The sequence below is a fragment of the Amblyomma mixtum genome, chromosome 3, assembly GCF_055824585.1.
Source record: "Amblyomma mixtum isolate Tamu chromosome 3, ASM5582458v1, whole genome shotgun sequence".
Lineage (NCBI taxonomy): Eukaryota > Metazoa > Arthropoda > Arachnida > Ixodida > Ixodidae > Amblyomma > Amblyomma mixtum.
Genome location: NC_143014.1, coordinates 414,183,879 through 414,201,753, shown reverse-complemented (window position 1 = coordinate 414,201,753; position 17,875 = coordinate 414,183,879). Strand labels below are relative to the sequence as shown.

Sequence of the window (17,875 nt, the reverse complement as noted above, 5' to 3'; positions counted from 1 at the left end):
GTCCCTAGAGAGTCCGAAAAATTGGTCGTCGACTGTATATCAGAGTTTTTACTTTAGCCGAGTTTACTATAGCGGGGTTCTACTGTACTACAGTCGAACCCGGATATATCGAACCCGCATATTTCGAATTATTGGCTATATCGAACACACAGATTACCCCCTTGAAAATACTATGTAAAAGTATAGGACAGTTGCGTTGTATATCGAATTCCATTTTCGCCGGACATTGGATATATCGAACGCCGCGCCGCGCCCCTGGAAGGTGCGCTTTCCCCAAAGACATTCCTGTCCGGTCCTCAGCCGCCTCAGCGGAGAACATTTCCGCAGTCAGCAGGCGCAGGGCCCTTTTTTTTTTTTTTTGTTCCCCGTTTTTGCGCCCCACCGGCGCGAGCTTTCCCACTCCTCCTCTCCTCCTGTACCGCCGGCGTGTGCTCCGTCAAGGTCATTGGAGATCAGCGAAGAGAGAGCGCCGCATGGAGACGCACGGCGACCACGCTTCTTGGGGAAAGAGAGAGAGAAAACGGTCGCTCGTGGGCACATCGTGGGTCTGGGGAAAAGAGAGAGCTCAGAAAAAAAAAAAAAAAAAACGAAGCCCAGAGCGCCGATCTTTCTCCCTGCTCTTTCTTTTCCCCTCTGTCGTTCCTTCGCAGCCGCGTTGACTGCCGCTCGCATAGGCTTCGCTCTTATCGCTCCATCTGCGCCTCGCGTGTTTTTTTTTGTGTGTGTGCCTGTGTTTCAACGCGCGACGTGAAGCAGGCCCCAGTAGCCAACTGTTTTGGCAAGGCAGGCCTTGAAGTGGCCGGAGATTAATCTCCGGAAGATTTAGATGACGATGAGTGCTTGGACGACGCGTTTCGCGACTTGTCCAATTTTCTCGGCGCCGTTCCGTCCGAAGTGACTGTTGAGGACTTTAACGCTGACAGCGAAGTTCAAGCGGTAGCTGGCGTTCAAGACGCCGACTCCAGCGACGACGAGGGCAACTGTGTTGTCGAAGAAACGCGTCCGTGCGCAGCCACTGAACTGGCGTCAGCGTTAGCCTGATTCGGCGCTGTTGCGGCGAAATGGAAGGCACTGTGCTCTCGCACCTGGACAGTCTCGAGAAGATCGAGGCCAGTGTTTTGAACTTCGGTTCCCAGGGGAAAAAGCAGCCCAAAATTAGTGATCTTTTTTTCCGCGAAATAAAGCGCTTTCACATTGCGCGCCCATACTATGTGATTCGCGGCTGTTCCAAACGGTAAGCCACAATTTGTTATGATCGGGAGTGCAGTTTTAGCCTATATCTGTATATCGAATTTTCGCTATATCGAACTATTTTCCGATCCCCTTCGAATTCGATATATCCGGGTTCGACTGTATTCGCAAACTACGCAAGGTTTCAAATCTATGTATGCTTCTAAAAAAAGTTTTTTGTCGAAAAATTCATTCAGGATGAGCAAGCAAAGAGCAAACTACACAAAATGCAAAAACTATTATATCCTTGAAGTTAACAAAGACACTATCTTGTGCCTGTTTTTGATGACTGTAGCCCAGACGCTGCAACTGCAAGCGGCAAAACTGGCAGAATGACATCTGACAATGCTATCAAACAGGCACAAAGAGATGCATCCCTAGCAACACAGACAAAGAGTGGCAGCTCAGTCTGGAATGCACAACGCCTGGAGATAAGCAACAGCTGTGTATACGCTGCCCCACGCGTTGTATTCTCCATGAGGCGCAGCCCCCGTAGCGCACGGGTTCTCCCATACCGTACGTAAGCTATGCAATGGGCCCACAAATGCTGTCACATTTGTGAGATTGTCGGAGAAGTGATATTGGTGGGCTTTTTTTTTCTTCTTCTTTTCAGCAGAAGAATAACCTTGCCTGATTTGGGACCTCACTTTCGGCAACAAATTCTGCAAGCATATGCTCTTGGTGCTTTAAATAGCTCCCGACAGTGGCAATCATATATCTGGTGGAGGTCGAAGCGGGCTTTCATAAGAGCAGAGCACTAGCATGGCAGAGTTTTAGAAACATTCAGATTTCCCAAATCATGCTCCATGTGCTTGAAAGCATAGAAAATTTACTCTGTTATAATGAAGTTAAAAAACATGGTGTTCCATGGACTGAAAGTTATGAAAACTGGAACACTTTGTTGCATCAAGGATTTCGATACAATGAAGTTCGGTACATCGAGGTTTAACTGTAGACAAAGAGGAGATTGTGACCAGAGGATCGCACATACTGCAAAGCACTCCGGCACACGCTTTTGTCCATGTGCGCCGCGTACCCTCAGCATAACTGAAAATGATAGGAACACAGGCACTTGTTTCTCCACTGGCGCATTCACAGTTAGTTGTCAACTCTGGTATGGTGCACTGACATGCCATGTGGTCCTACACTTCATTTCCTGACTGCAAGAGCTCTTCTGCAGCGTACTAGTGATCATTCTAACAAGAAAACCAGAAGTTCATTTATGTGACAAGCATATCAAGCTGGTGAGTGCCGTAAGAAGTGCCATGATGTTTAACTGCAAGTTCAGGAAAGCAGGCAAATCCATATATCGTTCAAATACTCTGAATGGCAAAAGCACAGTCCCAGCTGAACCAAATAGCAAATACTTTCGGCAAAAACTATTCGAAATCTCAAAGCATCCGCAGATCCCTCCTTCTTGTAGCACTGTTGTAGAAGCTACAAGTGCACACCACCAATGCTTCTGAAAGCCCCAGAGCCTCTAACAAGCGTGCGAGCCAATGAAGGGCCAACAGCTCACAGCTTGCGCTAAAAACCTTCCTTTAGAGTTTGGCAAAAATTATGCAGCTGAGAAGGATTCACCCAAGCAGAAAGTACACAGACAGCAGTGCACCAATTTCACATGTAGCAACACTGTGCACAGATCATGTGATCTTAAGCTCAACATTCAGTTTCGGTTTTGTTCGCACTGCAGCATGTAGCAGAATTTGCCATTTGGCACAGTCTGGTGCAAATAGTGCACCACTTCCACCACTTGCTCAAGGTCCCTTTGCATACCACAATGGATTAGTGCAGGACACAAGAGCAGGTGCAACAGCTGGAAAATAAAGTTTATACCTTGGGACACACACTGTCTGGTTTTCTGTGTTACCTCTGTGCATGTGCATCTTGAAATATTTACCTCAAGCTATTTTTTGTATGCTGCTTGCCTATCCTTGCCTAAAGAAGAGCACGCTATCCCGGCTTTCTGTCTACAGCCCATAGCATAAATAATGTCAAAAAGAACAAAGCTGAATACATGACAAAATTAATTTTCGTTTCCCAGCACAGGGTCTCACTTACCTGGATGGGAGCAGGTCCTCTGACAAGAGTACGGGCACAGCGTGAGATGGGGCCGTACTTGGAAACCAGAGGAGGGTCAAAGGGCACCAGAGGGTCCTCTTCTGAGGGGCAACTGCATAAGGCATAAGCATATTCATGCGATAAAGACATAAGCAGGGCACTAGTTCTGTGACCTGGCTTCCTTCAAAGCCTCCCTTCCATTCACGTACAGGCAAAACTGGATGTAACAAACCCCAGTGTGACAAATTCTTTAATATTACAAAGATTCCACAATGCCGCAACATTGAAGCATGTGTGTGTGAGAACTCCATGTAATGAAGGTGTTGCAGCAGTTGAACTTGATGTAACAAACTCGCAACAGCGACCATCCGTTAGCTAGTGCTGACAGGAGCGCCCGTCCTGTCATGTCCTCTGTGTATTCGTCCTAAAAGTTAGCGCTGCTTAAATTTTAACAAAAGAGTTATTTGAAATTTGGCAGAACCACGTGAAAGTTTCAGGATGATAAAACACAAACTCACATGACAGAAACGTCCACAATCACAACGAGCAACCGCAGCTGACATAACGCGCCGTGCTCCCGCGCCATCAGCACATCTACATGGCAAATGCAGCAGCCTCTGCTGCTTTCGCTTTTGGAACATCACACCACATGGCCCAACAACACTTCAGGAGTAAAAAATAATAGGACATAGCAAACAAAGACACGGGACGAGAAGTGCGCGGCCATCACCGTAGCACAGCTGCTCGCATGATTCCGGCGCCGATAGCTCTCGCACGTCGGAAGTGGGGACGGCTAAGAGCGGCGGCGATGCAAGGTGAACAGTCCATTTTCTGGAGCAATGGCGGCAAGCAGACAAAGTGTGGGAACATGCGGGAAAGCAGGAAAGAAGCAGGTGCCTCTGCATGGGACGACCGCGCACGCTCTCCTTTAGCCCAGCCTCGAGTTGACTCCTCCGTCTCCTCCACTCTCCCAACCTCGCACGTGGCAGCGTTGCGTGAGCTGAGGCAGAGGTGGTGGCAGCTGCTGCCACACTTGTGCTATCATGCAATGTAATCTCAAAGGGTTTCTCTGCATCTGTGACTTTGACTAAGGGGAGGTTTACAGCAAACATTTTCAAGGTTACTTCACCTACATTTAATCTTATTTTGGTTTCCATTTGGCATTCTAAGCACTTTCCACTTGAAATGTACACCTATTTGAAAATGATAAGGAAACCCTGAGTTACAAGGTAACTGCTCAGAATGATAAAGAAATCTTCAGTATCAACTGTTCCTTCAAACACGTGCAGAAGAAGCACTTCATTCTAGGTGTGTGCGAATGTTTCGATAATTTCGAATATTTGGTCGAATAGTAGAAGATTCGATATTCGATTCGGTCCAAGTGTTTGGTATTCGAAATCTCGAAGTATTCGTCCTGAGCGAATAGCGTTTCTAGAAGTCTTAATGGGTATGGTTTTGGTTCAGCGTATCTCCTCCCGGATGGCACCGTGGCACACACACAACGAAAGCCACGACTCCCGCGCATACGCCTGAGCCGGTATGCGCACGCTCGCGGCAACAGACGCGAGCAGGTGAAAGCGCGACGCCAGATCTGTACCTGCCACGTGTCTGCGGCTGCGCTACCCACGGTGCACACGCACCGTAACTGGCACAGCGGCGTGCATCAGTAAAGATTTAGCATAGCGCGATCTGCTTCCATGCGCCGCCAGTGCACACGTGCTGAATGGTCCCGATGGGACAGGCACGCAAGCAGCTGACCAGCGCCCTCAGGGCAATCTGCACAAGCGCAGTGCCTCCCCGTGGAAGCGGATCACGCTATCAACATCATCAGCCTGATTATGCCCAATGCAGGGCAAAGGCCTCTCCCATATCTCCCGGTTAACTGTCCTGCGCCAGCTGCGGCCACCATATCCCCGGAAACTTCTTATTCTGATCCTATTACCTGACTGATAGTGTGAATATGGTCTATAGACGAATATCATTAACGAAAGCCTGCCTAATCATTTGGCTGTCCTGACTCTATTAGCGATTACCTTAGTACAGTAGAGCTCCGTTGTTACGCTTCTCACTGCTGAGTTTTCCTGGCTGTTATGTCGTTTTCATCCAGTCCCGGCATAGCTCCCACAGGATCCACTGTACTGAGAACCCCGCTGTTACGTTGTAGCTGTGGAAACATTCCCGCATGATACGTCGCAACCTGGCACCCCGAACCCGCACGGGCAACGCGCGCCAACAGCCATTTTTACTTTTGGCAAGTCTTGGCCAGGCTTGGCTACGGAGCTGGCTGCAAGAAGCCGCACGCAAGTTGGAGAGGCCACCCCTAGACAGACGTTCACAAGGCGAATGACCAAGTTCCAGTGACTTTATGAACGACGAACTCGTAACCGCGATCTTTGTTGTGGTCTGATGGCTTCATGCAAGCGGAAGGCGCTTCACCTTGAGGAAAAGCTGGACGTACAAACTGCAGTAGACAGGCAGCTAGCGTGGCCTGCGCAGAGCAGCGCAGAGAGCAGCCTACGACACTTTCACTACTTGATGCTGCCAGCTACGTCGCTTTAAAACGAAAATTTTTATTATTAGAGATATTGTAGTGAAATTAAGTATGCATATGTATTTCTTCCTCCTGTTTTCAAAAATGTAATTAGTTTCAGCTTATCTCAATTAGTTCTCAATGTATAAGAAAATAACTGAAGCCTAATTAGGTAATTTCTTACGGGTCATTAAGACACTTTCCCTCAACATTTTTGGTTCCGATTAAAATGTAGCCGTAGCCAAAGACCTGCCATGCAGAGCTATGCTATTTATATTGTTATTAAGGTACATCATCATATAAAAATATTCAATTAAGTCGATGCATCCCAATTCTGGAATCTAATTAGCCAGTATTATTGTCTGCAAAATTTGATATGTTCAACTTAGCCACATAAAAATAGCATAGCTCCACAGTTCAATTATTTCTGAATTCAACGGTGTAAAATTTATTAAAATTGGACCACAAAAACATAATGAAAAGTTCCGTAAGGCTAGTGACATTGGCAAAAAACATGAAGCTGAGAAAATCGCATTTAAAGTTTTGACACTGACTACAGAAAATTTTGTGAGGAATCTTCAACAACGGATTTTATTTAGATGTCCCCTATCTGTTTCCCTACAAAACAAAACAAAAAGTGTCTTATTCCATCCAAGGAAACATTATTAAAAAAATGTCGAAGGTGAAAGTGTGATGAAGTTGTAAAAAAAATGAGTTCTCATGAAGTTATCAGTACATTTTTTTTAGAGACAACTAGAGGCCCGTGTACTGTGTGATGTCCTTGCACGTTAAAGAACCCCAGGTGGTCAAAATTTCCGGAGCCCTCCACTACGGCGTCTCTTATAGCCTTAGTCGCTTTGGGACGTTAAACCCCATAAACCAAACCAAACCAAACCAATGGAGTGCAGGGCTAGGGTGTTGAGCTCTAAAGGCAATATTTTGAATCCTGAAAACTGTTTTTTGAGGGACCTAGAGGTCTGGAGCCAAGGAGATCCGAGCCCCCACCATGGCAAGCAATTGGATGGTCTTGAAAAAAACTGTTGGGTGCGACGCTCGACACTCTTCTACTCTGTCTTTGAGAAAAACCGCCTGGTATTAGGCAGCGCGCTGCCCTGTGCCGCTTGAGAACATCTCCATAGCAGTCCAGGATTGTAATCTTTACTTGCTCCCGTTTTGTGCCGCCTTGTCAGTCTCTCATATTAGTGCTCTTTAGATGAGCTCCATTTGCCTTGCACAAACGCAGGGCGCCTTCCTCAAAATCAACTTCCTGCGCCGCAGGTTCCGCACTTCGCTTTCGCGAAAAAGTTTGTCATGTCCACAATCACGAACTCAGTACCAGCATCACCGGTCTGGGACTCCGCGCTGAGGCCAAGAAGTTCAAACTTGCGCTGGGTCGCTGACTTTTCCGACAGAGCGGACTTCGTGTGCGCCGATCGCTCAACAAGCTGCGCCTGCTCTACCGCTCTCTCGCACCACCGCAGAGTAGTACGCGGCATCAACACGAACTGTACCGCGATCCGGGATGCAATTCGTGCCAGAACTAGGACCCGCGGTGTTGTCAGCGAGCAGCGTGGTTGACGTTGTCGGCAGATCCAGCGAGTCCGTCACTGGCTCTAACTGAGGTCCCGACGGCGCACTCGTGGCCGAAGCCTTCGGCGTTTTGTTCCACGCCCGTTTCTTACGGCTTCCAAAAGCTCGTTGCGTGCACGGTTTATGCCGACTGTCTCCCGTCATCTTGATCGCGTGAAAAAATTCCCGGCACAAAGCAGAAGTACAGCGCGTCCAGAAAAAACAAGCGCAAAAGCAGACGCGCACGAAGCGACAGCCACGGCGGTGAATGCAAAAGAGAAAGAAAAAAAAATGACGCGCCGGTCACGCCAGCCAATGGCAGGCGCGGAACGGCACGTTTGAAAAGCGCGCTGTGCGCGAGCCAATCAGCGACTTGGAAACGGCCTTCCAAAAACCGGCGAGGGCACGTGTTTCGCTTGGGCGACGCCATTTTCAGATATTGCGAATTACGCACAAAGAAAACAGCTTAAAGCCAAGCCCAAGATGGCGGCGATCGGCTGGCTGCAGCGTCCGTGGCGCGCGCGGGAAGTTCGAACAAATTTCGCCCTTTTGAGGGCATTTCGCGGCCGCCGTGGTATACTGAAAGCAGATTTTATCTCATTTTCCGACCGAATTTAGCGTTAAAAATCTGAGAATAGGTGCTCAGAAGGTCAAACGTTCCAAAAATGAGTTTTGCTCAAAATCGATTTTTTGACCATTTTAGACTGTTCTAAGACCCGCGTCTCCCCTTAAGTTGCTTTCATGTCGTTCACAAAAATGTCTGAGGGTGTCAACAAGAACACACCCAGGCAGGCGTTCCCTACTAAGCTTAATACAGCACGGCTGCAAGTGATGCCTTGGGTTGTAGTGCACTGCATTTAAATGCGAACGTTTAAGCGCAGTTTGCCATCCCGCTAGCCAAACAATCATGCTTGTATCAGATATAATGCAAGTTCATATACACCTTACAGGTTTATGACGACCTCAGCTCATCACGAACGACTGCCTTTTTCTTTTTACAAATGGCTTTTGATGAACAGAGGTAGTCCGATGGAGCTCTTTTTTTGAAACGGCTCCAGACAAATTTCTGCTTTTCTACCGGACAAATTCTCTGCAGTGTCTGAAATTTAGGCAGACAAGATTCGTAAAGTCATTTGGCACCCGCGGATACCGTTTTAACCTGGTGGGCCAATCTTATGGCATTTTACGACACTTGTTCACTACGTGCGATGGCCGAGCTAGAGGCAGACCTATTAGGTCTAGCCACGAGTACAGGCTGGGCATACGCAACTCACCAATGCCAATGGTGACTGCAAGGTGCTACGACCCGGAATCCGTGTAAGTCGAGGAAATCCGGTCTCACGAGAAAAAGCAGCCCGTCTTTGACAATTTCAGTGAATACAACATCAAGTTGGAGAAGAAGTTCGAAACCACAAACCGGGAGCTGCTGTGCCATGCCGGTGGGAACGCTGGCAGCCATCCTGCCGCGTCAGAGCTGCAGCAAACCGAAGCCGTCGCCTTGCCAGACATGGAATCCAGCGGTCACTCCAAAGTTGGAGAGAGGAGGCTCCATGATTATAATCAAGCCTAGAGACCCCTTCAACTTAGCCAACTAACAACTACAAAAGAAACAACGAAATCGGAGAAGCCATCTGGCAGCTGTGAGGATCCCTCAAGCTATGAATGAGCTCTCCTTCTGGGCTGCCTAGGACGAAACCATTATATAATAGGCAGCCAAAATTTGCTATACATAAGACAGGTGCTTGCCATAGAAAGCTTGAACATTGATGGCAAGATGCATGTGGTTCAGAGGTACTTGAAACTGACCGAAGACTCCAGCTGCGGGGTTATCCAAGTGAACCCCAAAGTTTCTGACAAAGACATTTCCGAAGCCCTTCATTTGCCAGGGGCTAAAGCGATCGGTGTGCGAAAACTAGGCAAGACCAACGTCACGGTGGTCACATTCGAGAGACGCACAGTGCCTTCCAACGTGTTCTACTGAGGCGAAGCTATTCCGGTCCGTCTCTACCAGAAGACCACCCCGGCCTGCAGCCGATGCAGCAGCATCAGACACAAGGCAGATGTTTGCTCCAACCCAAAGAAAACCACTGCCATGCCTGCGGCAAGACCAGCTCAGAAGATGAACACAAATGCAAGCCTCAGTGCCTAATCTGCAGAGAATCCCACCTCACAGGCTCCAAGGAGTGCACCGGGAAATACATAAACCCGAACTACAACGCTGCTGCCGGAGTGACGGAAGGAGGACATAAATTCAGACCAAACAACAACAGCAACCAATCAAAGAAATCCGCCCTACCCATAGGACCGAGTGGAGAAAAAGGAAGCAACCACTCAGCAGCCATGACCGGAAATAACCAGGGGACGCTAGCTGCTGCTGCCGCCATAGCCAGAGCCACCATCAACAATAACAAGGTGAGCTGGAGCAGCGTTACTACTTTCCCTCTCCCTCGTTGGCTGATCAAACACTTGAGGCTGAAAATGTAAGACTAAAACAGGAACTGGGAAACCTAAAGGAAACACTGAACGTGACGACTAGCCTGTGCCATACTCCCGCAATGACCACCTCCCCCGCTTCTTCGGAGGACAAGATGGAAGAGGAAGGTTCGAGCCTTTCCTCCACGGGAGCGCAAAACAGGGTGACCGCCAACAACTTTGGTTTTATAACCGAGCAAGAGATTGGAGAATTTGTTCGAGAGGAAAACAAGAAACTAGAAGCGAGACTGGAGCAGACATCTGAAGCATGATTGGCTCTTATCAAGCAAGTAAAATAAAACATTGAAGCGCGGATTACCCAGATAATGCTAAATCTCACACAAAAGATTGAGTGGAAAATAGAAGAGCAATTTGCGGAAATGAAAGCAAACATAGAACAATACATTCAGGAGGCGGTAAAAAAGACTATTCAAGCCTCGGTAGAACCAGTTCTCTAGACGCTGCAGTCCTACAAAATCAAAATTGGCAGGAAACTGCAGGAAATGGCTGCAGAGCCTAGAGAAAAAATTAGGGGTGTGCGAATAGTGGTTTTTTGATTCGAAGCGAATTCGAAGCGAATAGCGATTTTGTTCGAATAATTTCGAAGCGAATAGTTCGAATAGTACTTCTGGCACTAAAAAGAGGCTGAGTGACAGTAGGCCTTTCCAAAACCATTTATTTTCCCAACACACGATGCCATTACACACTGCACTGAGGCTTTATTTAAAACCACACTTCAAAATTTTAACACCTAGAGTGAAGAACAATTTTTACTGGCAATTTATACTGGAAGAACAACTGTTACATTCCAAGACTTGCATTCCCTCGAGCAAGAATGGAAACGGCTGTACAAAACTCGCGCCGCAAGCGAAACGTCATTCACACCGCTCGCGCGTACTGGCAAAATTGTCCCCGGTAGTACCTCCGAGCAGCACTCAGCATCGCGCTTCCATCAAGAATGCTCTCAGCCTCCAACGTATCGGAGTGCCCGAGTTGCGGCGACGGAGTTCGGCACACCACCGAAGATGGCTCAATACCCTGATTACGGCGGCGTTCCGTTCCCATCAACGCGCAAGCAGTAAGAATAGCATGAAAAGACGCCAGTCGTAGATGCCGAGCGTTAACGGCAGTAATCCTCCACGGGTGCACAATAAGCTTAGCGTTATCACACGCTAAAGGCGCCCTTCCCATTGACGTAAGTATACACTTCGGCGACATCGAGTCCCCGCGCTGCCGCTGAATTTTTCGCGCCTCCGCCGGTAATATGATGGCTTGCTTGACAGCTGCCGAGAACGGTCGCTCATGTTCCTGACTGGGTGAAGCGATAGCGCGGTAGGGCTGCGTGTTTATCTCCGCATCTGTCCTATCTGGTAATCTTTTCCGCAACTCTAACGGGAAAAAAAATCGAGAGGCGGTGGAGCGGGCGCGGCTTCGGTGCTTATCTGATCTTCCAGCCAGCGTCCGCCGCGGCGGACGCGGTTGTTGCGTTGTGTGACGCGCGTCTTTTTTCGTTTTTCTTTCTTTCCTCTTATCTTTGAACTCTCCTCTATCTGCACGTGGCAGCGGTGGTGGCTCGGCTAGAGCCAGTCGGCAGGCCCGTACGCTTTTTTTTTTCACCCTTCGCTCAGTCGCAACAACAACAGCAATAAACTGAGGTTCCTTGTTTTGAAGCTTAGACGACTGATGGCTGTGCTCTTCCTTCTTTGCGTCTGCCTCGACACGGCGGCAGCGACGCGGTTTATGGCAGCCTTAGTGCGGGGGCTCGGAGACGGCCAGAACGCAGGATCTTCCGCAAGAGCGCGTCTCCCTCACCTTTATTTCGTTTGTAGTCGCCCTCACCTTTATTTCGTTTGTAGCTGGGTTCGCACCCCGACCTGGTTTTGATTCGTGTATTGACTGACCCCCGAGCGTTGAAAGCGCGATAAAAAAAAGCCATCTATGCGGCAATACTCGGAACTGAAACCACATAAAGCAAGCGGGCAAGCGCCCCAGAAACACTATTCGCGCGAGGCGAATACTTCGAAATTTCGAATACCGAGAATTCGGTTCGAAGCGAATATCGAATACCGTGCTATTCGATCGAATATTCGAAATTATCGAATATTCGCACACCCCTAGAAAAAATGACTAAAAGTTCCTGCAAAAAGAGCAGTAAATGCATAATACAGGAGGACACCCAAGAAGGGGATGCCTACAAAACACAGTCCACATAACACTTATTCAATATGGCTAAACATGGCAAAGAGAAATTACTAATCATACAATGAAATTGCAGGGGGTTTAAGAAAAAAAAGAGAAACGCTACAACAATAAATAGAGATGTTAAACAGAACGCCAGAAATAATAGCTTCACAAGACGTAGGTACAGAAGCTAAACTCGGGTTGTACAGTACCCACCAACCGAATCTGTCTACCTGCATCCTCGTGCATAAAGAATGCATGGCTGTAATGATAGATTTGGATTTGAGAGAAGAAATCGAGTACATTTTTATCCAACTCCTACCAAACAAACGGTCCTGCAAAGGTGCGTTCGTTCTGAACTTATATAGAAGACCGCAACAACGCACAGCCACGTTTGAGGAAGTCTTTCACAAAGCGACACTAATAGCGAACGCATCGCCTTTAGTGGTGGTAGGGGACTAACACATACAGCTACCAATGGGGTATCATAGAGAGAACGTAACAGGCAGAAAATTAGCCGCAGCACTAACCACCCTCACGGACCCGCTGTACCTGACTAGAATAGGAAATAGCGTCGGCCGAGACATGTGCTCTAGCTAGTCCGGAACGCTCAAAATTACGATTGGCACAATACAGAAGAAACTCTCGGCAGTGACCACTGCATCCTACAAATCACATTAGAATCAAATAAAATTAAAAGGAGGGGAAAGGCTTGCCTGACCGATTGGACAAAGTTCGGGGAAGTGGAAGCCTTGGCACTGGGTGTCGACGCGGCAAGCTATGAGGATTGGGCCAAAACGCTAACTAAAACCAAAAATCGCTTGACAAGCAAATTTCAGACTACCAACGGCACCCCGGCAGTAGACAACCACCTCTTACACTAGTGGGAAGCCAGGAGATCTCTAAGGGATGGAAAAAACAGAAACACAATCGTAGAGATAGACATAGAGAAATACAGAGAGGGGGAAAGGCAGGGGTGTTAACCAGAAAGGATTCCGGCTGGCTACTCTGCAACACAATCGTAAGCTTAAAATTAGAATAGCCCAGCTAACCAAACAGGCAGAAGCGCACGCGTGGTCTCTAGCCAAAACCGACTACTAGATATCTAAATGCCATTCCCTACAGGGTACCCTCAGCACGGAAGGTACTTGGAGCTTCCTCAGGTGCCTCATTGAGCCTAATAAAAACCGAAGGAGAACAGATCAGAAATTTAAGGAGGGCACTCCACAGATGAACAACTCACCGACAAACTCAAACCAAGATACTTATGTACGACTTGTGACGATGATGAGGAAATCAGGACATACACCGGGGAGGAAAATTAAAAGTTGGACACAAAATTTACCGTCGAGGAGATCATAGCCGCACTGATGAACATGAGGCGAAGGACAGCACTTGGAGACGACAAGATAACAGTCGGTCTTCTGGCCAACCTCAACGTTCCAGCTCTACAAGATTTTACGCACCACATCAACGAATGCTGGGGACTTGGGGGTGTTACCGAATGACTGGAAAACATCTATAGTAAAAACATCCATAGAGAGAATAACCAGGGTAACAATGCCACGGCTTTGCAAAAAGTAAAGTCCACCTGCGAACAAATTAGATGAATGGCAGGATATCTGGCAAGCACGGTGGACTTCTCGAAAAAGAAGCCGTTAGCCTGCTTCAAGCGTTCATCCGTCAGTCATGCAGTGTACAAGGCGCCCTACCTCGATCTGAGCAAGAGGGACCGCGGGAACCTTGAGGCGATGATTCGGGTGAAGGTTGAAAAGGCGCTAGGACTCCCTGCCAGATACAATTTGGTGTCCACAACTCGGAGGAGCTGACTGAGGCCCATAGAACAAGCCACCCTGCCAGGCTGTCAGTGACCAGCGCCGGCAGATAAGTCCTTCAGGACCTTAAACTAACACTGCTCCCCACCACCGAATGCAGAGTCGACGTCCCAGAGGCATGGAAAAGCACTTTGTCTGTTAAGCTGCTCCCCAAAAATATGAATTGGGAGTATAATCAGGGGAGGCATGAAGCCAGGGCAAAATTTATCCGAAATTACTACGGGAATAAGACAGGCATATACTACGTGGGTGCAGTGCGTACAACCGAGGAGGGTATCTGCACCACTGCAGTGGTGCACGAGGGAAAGCAGGTGAACCTGCTCTCGGTAAAAAGTAGCGACACGCTAATGTTAGAGGAAGTGGCGATTGCACTGGCCGCCACCCACTCCGACGACTCGCAGCAGGCCTGCTGAAATTACGTGCGGGGTAGGATAACGCCACTCGCCTGCAGAATACTATTGGCATTTGAGACCAATTCGGATTCGGCTATGAGTAAAAAACAGACAGTATGGGTGCCCGGTCACCAGGGGGTTGAGGGAAACGAGGCCGCTCACGTGGCTGCCCGAGCGTTCCTTCCTCCGAGTGGTACTCCCGGGACCCGCCAAGGGTCTCGACAGAACCGAACAGTGCCACCTTAGACGGCTCCAAACCTGGTCTTTCTTAAATCCTTCATACTTAAACAAGTGGACCCAACATTCACGGGCAGGTGCAAATTCTGTGGGCAGTATGCTGACCTAGACCACATGGTGTGGGCCTGCCAGTACAATACACACAGAGCCGCCATAAGTCAGCCAACCAGGGAGATCTGGGAGGCGGCCCTGTCCAGCTCGGACCTGGAGGCCCAGCGGGCCCTGGTCCACAGAGCACGGGCAGCGGCAGCGGCCAACAGCATCAAGGAATAGGGACTGCCACCCAGCGCAATGACCATCCCCACCTCCCTTTCCCAGATCAGTACAGTGCTATAATAAATGTTTTCTCCTCCTCCTCCTTTTAAAACATACATGGCAGTACCATTTCACGTCACCAAAAATGAGTCAATTTGGTACCGTTTATTTTTCTTTAAATGAGCCTGTTCATCTGATCCTGTTATTTCAGACAGTTAAAAAAGAGCAATACCAGAAGCATTTAGTAGTGAAGATGAAACACATAGTATAACAACTGAACATTTGTTTTGGTTAAAAACAAAAGCTAACTGAACAGCTTTCATTGCACAGCTTTGTGAGGACATTTTTGGCCATCAACAATGAACTCCCTGGCGCAGCGATTCAGAGGCAGGAAAAACAATTCTTCGTGAATTGATGAATCGCTGACCCTCTCATTTCAGCTGAAAGTACTCACGGTCGAGTTGGGTGGTGACTGGACGTTGAGCTGTCGCACGATCCATGGCTGGAGCCCCAGTCGTCATCATCCTCCTGAAGAAGGTCACAAAAATCAAACAGCAATTAATTCAAGCTACACTGAGCCTGCTCTGAAATGGTGCCACTCTGCACAACACAGCCTGGACACAATCCAGCAGCAATGAATCCTGCGCTGTCTCATTTTGTACGCGCATGAATTAAGAGACCGCATTCCCTTTACGACCAAACTTAGAGGTGCACTGAAGAGGAATCTGAACTCGTATTTTTACTGCTGAAACTCGATCTACACGTTCCGAGCGTTCTTGGAAACTTCGAAATATTGTCTTGTGCGGCCGATTTCCATAATTTAAATTGGATTAATGTCGGGCTCCCGCCTTTTTTTTTTTTAATTCCCCACAAACGGTGGGAGGAGTTGACCAACCTTTCACCCAGACCGTGGCGGCTTGCCGCTCTGCCATCGGTGGAGTGATACGTAGTGATCAGCAAAAGCAAAGAGTCCACGCATATTTTTATTTCCGTGGGCCTAATTTGCAGCTACGTAGTCTTTGACTAGACCTATTTATTCACAAAAACATAAAAGAAACAAAATAAAAGCGAAAGCAAAGTCGCCACGCGACTGCCTGAAAGGCACTCCATGCGTTGGTCGACTTCTCCCACTGTATGCGGGGAATTCGAAAGAAAAAGGCGGGAGCCGGACGTTAATCCAATTGAATTAGAAAAATTGGCCGCACAGGGCAATAAATTTAATTTTCTAAGAATGGTGGGAATGAGCAGATTGAGTTCCCGCGGCAAAAAGACGAATTTAGATTCCTCTTCAGTGCACCTTTAAACCAATACAGTCTCCTAAAGGCGATGAGTTCAACAATGAGCAGCCTTTTAAAGGAGAAAGAAGAGAATCAAAGGCATAATCTTAACCTGAGCTTAGAAACGGAGCAGTGCAAAACGGGGTGAAACAGGCAAGCAGTGACAAACAAGCACCGTTTGCCACTGCTCATGCATTTCGTCCCTTTCGCAGCCTTCTCTCAGTCACAGACCAAGTAACCAAGCTTCCAATCCATTCAGAAGTGTCATTTTAGGAGCTCAACTATAGTCAGACAACCAATCACAAAGAAAGTTTCTTACAATAGACTCCCACTAAAACAAGTTCCTAGACATAATGAGCATTGCAAGAGCACTTGGCTTGTTTTCCAGACTCAAAAGTGAACATCCACGTGACACAAACGAGCTGCTTCTCATGATTTTTAGTTAAGACAAACCTTCACAATGACCGCAAACCATGGCTACCTTGTGCTGTAGTATGAATTATCCCCACGCGACTTGAAGCAAGCAGGAAACAAATAAAATGAAGCTCTTGACATGCCTCGGCATCAGTCATGAAGATCTGACACAGGTAAATCTCACAGCTGCAAACACAGCCCCTGCAGCAGAAGGGCATGTGGTGCCACCTACTGATGAAGTTGGCAACAACTGCACAGTGGACAAAGCGCAAACAGTGCAGTCAAGCAGTGGTGTGCAAACATTCCAAATTTTAAATGCAAATCAAATGTTTGCTATTGGCTTAATAATCAATTCAGGAAGTGGATATTCAAAAACTTCTGAAAATCAGCAGCGATCAAATACTGCCAACTAATTATAAATCCTACCGTGGCAAAACCATAATGCCTGGCTCATTTCCAAAGAGCGAGTTTGGTGAAGTGTCAGGAAAACAGCATAAAAGCATCCTCTTCACCTTCTTCTCCATTTTCTATTGCATGAACTAGTCATATTTAGCAGCATACTGCATTTACCTGTGCAAGACCCATCCTTGTGTAAGGCCCACACTTCCATTTTTAGGACGCACAAATCGGAGGGAAAAAAAGGACGAAACTGTCACGACCGATACCCTCAATGCACTACTGAATCATGCTACCTCCTTTTCTACCGCGCATCATCACCATCGCTGCTGCTCGGCCACCCAATCATGTGGCTCTACTCTTGGAGGTTCCATATTTCTTTTGGTTGTAGGAACACATAGCGTACAGTGTGCAGACTGTGTGCTGTCGGGCGTAAACCATCGAAGGCAATGGTGTCGTTCACGTACTGAAGCCTTCAAACTTGAAATGGTCGGCTACATCGAGTGACAGTGCAATCGGGTGGCTGGACGCAAGCACAATATCGACGCGAAGTGCGTGCACTCCTGGTGTCTCCAGACAGATGAACTCACTGTGACCAGCAAAACCCGAAAGGTTCTCCGCAACAAACCATGCAAGGTTCTGAAACTTGAAGGCGAGCTCGTGAAATACATTCGTGGCACCAGTAACGGCTACGTGGTGTCAACTGAGATGGTACGCATGAAAGCTCTGGCTATTGCCCACCACATGGACATCGTGCCAGCATACTTCAGGGTAAACCATGGATGGGTTCATCAATTCACGAACTGGCACTAACATACACCGTAGAACGACACTGTGCCAGAGGCTACCAGCTGAATAAAAGGACAAGCTGTTAAGTTCCATCACTTTGTCAAGAAGTGTCCACGAGAACATGCCCACACCCATGGCGCTCGATTTATCACCTTCTCAACCTCTGGTGAGTTGCGATATGTTTAGTGCAACAACTGGCGCAACGTTCCCCCCACTGAGAACACAATGAGCAACCAG

The 17,875-nt window shown here is 47.9% G+C and overlaps 1 protein-coding gene across 7 annotated transcripts in view; it reads right to left on the bottom strand.

Annotated features, from left to right (window-relative positions):
• The window catches only part of roq (RING finger and CCCH-type zinc finger domain-containing protein roquin), a 99,793-nt gene that overhangs the window by 15,951 nt on the left and 65,967 nt on the right, over positions 1–17,875 (bottom strand). For all 7 annotated transcript variants that reach the window (XM_089584854.1, XM_089584853.1, XM_089584852.1 and 4 more), the window contains 2 exons: positions 15,217–15,290; positions 3,292–3,403 (listed from right to left, as the gene is read on the bottom strand). In XM_089584854.1, the coding sequence (XP_089440980.1) occupies positions 3,292–3,403; positions 15,217–15,290 (186 nt within the window). The remainder of the gene's footprint in view (positions 1–3,291; positions 3,404–15,216; positions 15,291–17,875) is intronic.